Below are 6,565 nucleotides of genomic sequence, written 5' to 3'. Positions count from 1 at the left end.
CGTTCCAATTGTTTTGAAAATATTAAAATATTGTTTATTTAACTATATTAACTAATTAATGATCCAACAAGGCGTTAACTGTGACAATCTTAATGTCAACATGGATTTACTCCTTCTTGGACGTCAGCTTCGTAAATTTTTAACTACAGTTATTTGATTGTTTTGTCCATATATAAAATAAAGGTCTAAAATTAATAATTATAGTCAATCATAATGACTATTTTGTTTTCTGTGGTTACAGAAACCAATGGCAACAATATGTAAATAAAAAAAAAAAATAGTTTTTGTGAGTTAACTTTATTAATTAACTATATTAACTATATTCAAAATTTATACTCGTGTTGGAAAGTAAAATATAAGTACCAAATAAATAATAACCTAGTTATTTTATCATAATCCCTAATGAATCTATTGATCAACATTTTATGAAGATCGATCGAAAATTGTGTTCATAAGGGTCGTCCGTTTTAAGCTTTTGGTTTAGGTCTAGTAAATATGTTTATTAATTAGAACTAATTCTGGACGATGTTACCCATGACAAATTAAATAATACCAGTGAGTTTACCCTGTCTTAAACTCTGTTAAAATATATGTAAGATACACATTATAATTTTATAATGTTATGATTATTTGGATGAATTTGACCAAATATAAAATGCAGGTTTAAAGTTTTATACGATTAAAATAACTACTTTTTTACAAACGGCAACCATATGTATAGAGACAAAGAAATATTTGTTTTCGAGAATCAAAAAATCCTCGTGTGAGCCCCTTTAAAATTCAAAATTTAAAAATTGATTTTGAGGTTCACATCCTCAATTCTCAGATATAGAATTATATACCAAATTTTAGAACCACGAGTAAGATAGATTTGGCTGTGAATCACTTGTCATGCAAACATTGTCTTTTATTCATATAGATAGATAATCGAAGTAATAATTTTATAACTTATATATTATATTAATTTAGAGCTTTTTATTCCATTATTATATTAGCAGAAAATATTTATAGGTATAGGAGATAGGATATAGGTACAATGTTTACTTATATCATGCAAGTATAGTACCATATATACGCTAATATTTTTTTTTTTTTTGAGAAAATAAATCGTTATAATTACGTTTATTAAGTAGTACAACACAAAATTAAATCATTAGATCATGTGATGAACTCGGATAGTAAGATGTACCATTGATCAATTTTTGATAATTTTATCCATGCATAATATCGTAAAATAATAATCGCTATCTATAGAGTACAAGAACCTCGACAGTCAGCTTTTTTATCAATAGTATATATACTTATAATAATTAATAGTTCTATCTAACTTCGTCATCCGAGAGATAATTACAAAAATACAAACACGAAGAAATTAACAATTTTAATTTTAATCCAGATGTTATTTATTATATATTTTAATACTAATTACCATTGTACCATAAACGATACATTCGTTTTTTTCAATCCATTGTTTGCTTATTGAAAAATATAATATAATTATAGTAGATAATAGGTATATACCAAACTAAGTATATGTCAATGTACAGTTTAAGTTAATTTTTTTTAAACGAAAGCAAAATGTGCAGGGTCAACTGGAGCATGATAATCGTTGAGGTTGCTCATTCGACTGGTGAACCGGTTGTCCTTTTTGAATAGATGCGTCAAAGGTTTGTGTATAGGTTGCTTAGCTTTATCGTACTCATATCGGTTAACCGGCACAGACATACCGTTTGTATTGTACAATGGATACTTGGCACATAGCTGCAAATATGAACACCAATAATTATATTTTTTAATCAACTATATGTCGATATAAGTAGAATTCAAATTTTTAGTTAAGATAAAAATCTTAACAAATTCAATTTTTTTAGCATGATTAACTCTTAATTGTCAGTATTGTTACTCATTCATAGAATACTGCTGCCTCTTGATTAAATGAACAAAATCAAAAATCAATGTAAAGATATAACAACTATTAAGTTATTTAAATATTATTGTATATATATTTATTATTTACAATATTCTAATAAAAGATTGATCTATAAATTTAGATTTTTTAGAAAATAACTGAGTGGTTTTAACAATTTCTAAAAAACATATTTTGTGTCTACATACTTCTTCGTCCAATTGTTCTCCTATTTCTTTTGGTTTGAACCCTTTTATTTGAAATGTACTGTTGTACGTTGTTTCAAATTGACCATTATGATCATAAAATGTCTTTGCTTTAACTGCTAAGTCATTCATTACTTTTTCAGTCATTGTTTTCCACAAATGTTCTTCGAATTCTTTCCTTTTTCTCTCTTAAAATAAACAATTCATGATATTGATTTTGTATGTACATTACATTGTTAATTGATTATTCTGTTTAAAAGATTTTTATTGTTAAATCTATACTTTTAAATATTTTCACACTTTTTATAATTTTTTTCTGTAATTTGAACAAAATATACTTAAATACCCTGTTATAATATGATTATAAAGTAACAATATGAGAATATAAAAATTAGGACAAGATTTTACGATTAACGAATAATTTCATTAGTTCATAAAATAATTGGTATACCTATCGAGATAACTTATTTTAATTTCATGTATAACACATATTATTTCTTAAAACAACTTATATACTAGTAACTAGTTATTATGTACAGAACAAAAAAAGTTTATAGGTATAAGTATATAAACAATTGTCAAACAATTGTCTAGATTTCCAGGTTTATGTCTTCATTTTAGAAACATAAATATTTTTTTATTACATATTTTTTAAAATGTTAAATTCCCGTTATCTACTTATCTCAGTAGCGTAGCCAAGGAGGAAACCATCAGCAAAATGCGGTTTATAGCCCTTCCCGAAATTTAGGAAAACATAAAAATGATTTCGATATTCTGTGAACATATTACGTAAGGCGTAATCATATTTATTAAAACTTAAAATTGTATGGAGGTTGCCGTAAGTATTATATACATGCGCCATGCGGCATAAGCACACCAAACTTATAAGGGATCTTACCTAAATCTCCCTATATATAACAAATTATTAGTCACCCTTCCACAAGCAAAATCCTAGTACATCTTAATAAAAAAAAATATCAATACACATTTTGTGTTAAAATATAATAGTAGGTTCTGGATATGTCTGAAAAAAAAATGGATACTTGTTTGTTATCAGTCCGGCAAGCTCGAATATTGTGTCATCTCGTCACCGGCTGATCGTCTGTCGACTGTCATACCTATTTTATACCTATATTATTATACCTTCCATATTTACCATATACATAACCTACCTTTGTTAAACTTTACCTTTATTAGTAATTAATATTTTACAAGTAAACATGATTTTTTTTTTAAATTCTGAGCGGAACGATAAATGTATTGATTTTATTATGTTTTATTTTTGTATACTATACAATAAATTTTCGATAAATTGCTTCGATTTTCAAAATTGGAGGTGGTTTTGGATATAAATTTAGCTTATATTTTAGGGAAAAAAACTTAAAAATTCTCAGTTCTTATTTTATAGTTGGAAAAAACAAAAAATAAAGGAAAAATGGAAATTTCACACAGATCTAAATTTTGAAAAAAAAATTATTTTGATTTTTTGATGTAAATTGAAAACGATATCATAGAAACTAATGTCCATCGAATGTTTATATTATTGTTTATATTTAAAATTAAATTTACAATATATTTTGACGATTTCAAGCTATTTATAGACATAAGAAATTGTAAAAAAATATTACATATATATGTTAATTAAAAATTATTTATTAGGTAGAAATGCTTGAAAATTTAATACAATGAAACTTCTCATAAATTGTTTATTTTTCAATTAAATATATAGAAAATCTATAATTACAATATTTTTTTATAAACATTTAAAGTTAAAGTTTTGAAACAATTCATAGAAATCTGAAATTGTTAAAATTAGTAAATTATTTTGTTATTAGAAATTTATAAACATTTTTATTTTTATACGTAAGATTTAAAAATGTAATACAAGATATTCTTTATTCATTTTTCCACTTTTATGTGGAAAAAAAATTCTACTGAAAACCTTAATACATTTTTATGAGTATTTCATGTTCTAATGTTTACAACATTTGATATTCACCGTAAAATAATTATTTCCCCTCAAAAAAGGGTATTGGTATTTCATCATGTGTAAAAAAAATAACAATGAATAGATATTTGTTATTTTTACCAAATATTTATATTATCCATTATATAATATATTATTTATTATATTATTTTATTAGGTATATATATATAATCAAATTCTCAAATTGTTTAACTCTTTGAGTTATTTATGTACGTAAAGAATTTAAACTTTTTTATTTTATAAATGCCGATAAAAAATTATTCGTCAGGTCAAAATCCTTGAAAATTTATATAAGATACCACAAAAATTATATTATGTGGGGGGCCCAAGTGAGACGCCGATCAAACGTTAACCCTAAATACTTAACTGAATGGGAGTATGAGATAGGGATATTAGCTAAGGAGACTTCAGGACAGGGAGGAAGACGAAGAGTGAAGGTAGTGTGTAGAGATTTTGTTTGGTTTACTTTAACTCACTATTTATCCGTACCAGTTAGACATTAGGCAGAGGCTATTTTAAAGATTTAGGGTAAGAGTAACTGGGTCATCGTTTATTGATATAATTGCCTTATTGCCCGCAAATTCGGTTATATTTGTGTTTGGCATATATATATAATTGAACAAAGAATTCCACCCTGTGGGCTGTGAGACTCCTGCATTAAGATTTGCAATGCTTGAAAATGAAGAACCAAACCTGACTTTGATTATCAATGAGGTATGGTTTAATCAGCAAATAATATGTTAATGGAAGAATCATTTTAATTTATACAGTAGCCCCTCATGCCAGACTCAGTCGAACTTTGTGACACGTCAAGAAACACGCAGGAAGGATATTTTTCTTTATTTAAAAAAAATATATGGTATCAACTAATCTATGCTCTGGTGTATTTAGAGCGAGAGACGCGAAAACCAAATTGAGTGTTAGATAGTAAATAATATTAATTTACGAATATAAAATTCATAAAATAACTTACCTAAAGGTTAGAACTTAAAAACAAAAATACAATTTTAAAATATTTTTATGGTGAAATTAATAAACAAAAATGCAAATATAATAAATTAATATTTTTAATTTTGAAATAGGTAATCAATAATTATGATCCTTATTGATCCTTAAGTCCTTGTTGCATTGTCAATGGGTTTCCGAGAATTTGTCTGGAGCTGACTGTCATTACTCATTACTAATTATTATAATTTAAATTATCAATACCTATATTATAGTATATATTTTAAAAGTAAACCACGGTGCATTAGAGTATTAGACACACAAAATATAATATGAAAATTGAAAAGTTAAAATAATTAAAAATAATATTTGTCAAATCGATGCACAATACAATACCCGGTGTTATGAGTTCATGCTAGTTATGCAGGAATATTAAACATTTTTGTGCCACCGAGATTTTAAATTTCTATCGGCCCATTCGTTGGTGGAGATTTGATTAAATTTTAGGGTAGATTAAAATTTTATTATATATTATAAGCTACAAAAACTTTAACCCTAATATTCAATAATTTGGGGGTTTTTGAAAATGTTTGCTCCTACATTTTTTGGCTACTAGCCCAAATTTTCGCGGCCCATCGAGATTTTCGCTGTAGCTTGCCGTTTCAATCCGGGCCTGGTACCTATTAATGGTATTATACAGCGATAATACAATTAATAGAATTGCAACACAGCCTCTAGCCTTAGGTCTAGTCCAAGTCGGTTCGACGGCAGGCTTTACACACATCATTAAATTGTGGTGGTTTTTACTTTTTATCATAATATATATATATATATATATATATATATATATATACATATACTATAATATACATTATACACGTAATAATAACCTTTATCGTTAAGCGGTTTTTCATCGACGGTTTTAGGCGGCTGGTAAGTCTCGTGCGTGGTCGATTGCCGAGCACCATCACTATTGTCGCCTGGCATCTCGAACGCCTGTCGCCAGCTGCTGTTCTTGTGAGGTCTGAGGACCTTTCGCTCGCCAACGGACATCATTATTTTACGGGTAGATATTTACTTATATAATATTGTCACAAGCTTAAACCGAAATCAAAATGATCAAAGACAACGGATCGAAACAGTACAGCAATGTATACTTGTATATGTACTATTATGTTTTATAATACCATCTATACGGTAAATGATTTCAGATTTACTCATTATTCCCACAATTGGATTAAAAACAATCGAAATCCTCGCGTCGGTCGCCACGGGTACCGCGCGCCAACGCCGCCACCGGTATCGATCACGCGCCTTCCCCGGTTTAAGAACCACTGACGTGCCGCAAATACCGTCGCGCACCGAAATGAGGTTAGGATTAATAAACGTCCGTAAAACATACGACCCACCACTACCAGTCGCCACTCATCACATCTCTGCGCTCACTAGTCAGTAATCACTGCCATCGACAACAACATAACATCACCGCGATCAACGCCGCATCATAATAATATTATATAC

General features: G+C 27.9%; 1 protein-coding gene across 1 annotated transcript; it reads right to left on the bottom strand.

The window, feature by feature from the left end:
* Nucleotides 1–1,441: 1,441 nt before the first annotated feature.
* LOC113549248 lies at nucleotides 1,442–6,350 on the bottom strand. Its single transcript, XM_026950457.1, has 3 exons — nucleotides 5,935–6,350; nucleotides 2,116–2,300; nucleotides 1,442–1,761 (listed from the first exon to the last, which is right to left on the bottom strand). The coding sequence occupies exons 1-3, from the start codon at nucleotides 6,098–6,100 to the stop codon at nucleotides 1,564–1,566; spliced, it is 549 nt and encodes a 182-aa protein (XP_026806258.1). The 5' UTR covers nucleotides 6,101–6,350; the 3' UTR covers nucleotides 1,442–1,563.
* Between the last annotated feature and the right edge of the window lie 215 nt (nucleotides 6,351–6,565).

Source organism: Rhopalosiphum maidis, chromosome 4 (genome assembly GCF_003676215.2).
Source record: "Rhopalosiphum maidis isolate BTI-1 chromosome 4, ASM367621v3, whole genome shotgun sequence".
NCBI classification, from domain to species: domain Eukaryota; kingdom Metazoa; phylum Arthropoda; class Insecta; order Hemiptera; family Aphididae; genus Rhopalosiphum; species Rhopalosiphum maidis.
Note: the sequence above shows the minus strand (reverse complement) of the source record. Positions and strands in the feature narration are given on the sequence as shown.

What these genes read in the sequence shown, in the direction of transcription:
- LOC113549248 (XM_026950457.1), bottom strand. Translation starts at nt 6,100, where the DNA reads ATGATGTCCGTTGGCGAGCGAAAGGTCCTCAGACCTCACAAGAACAGC. An exon ending in AAAACCGCTTAACGATAAAG is followed by an intron (nt 2,301 to 5,934) that starts GTTATTATTACG and finishes GTTTATTTTAAG; the next exon opens with AGAGAAAAAGGAAAGAATTC. An exon ending in GAGAACAATTGGACGAAGAA is followed by an intron (nt 1,762 to 2,115) that starts GTATGTAGACAC and finishes TCATATTTGCAG; the next exon opens with CTATGTGCCAAGTATCCATT.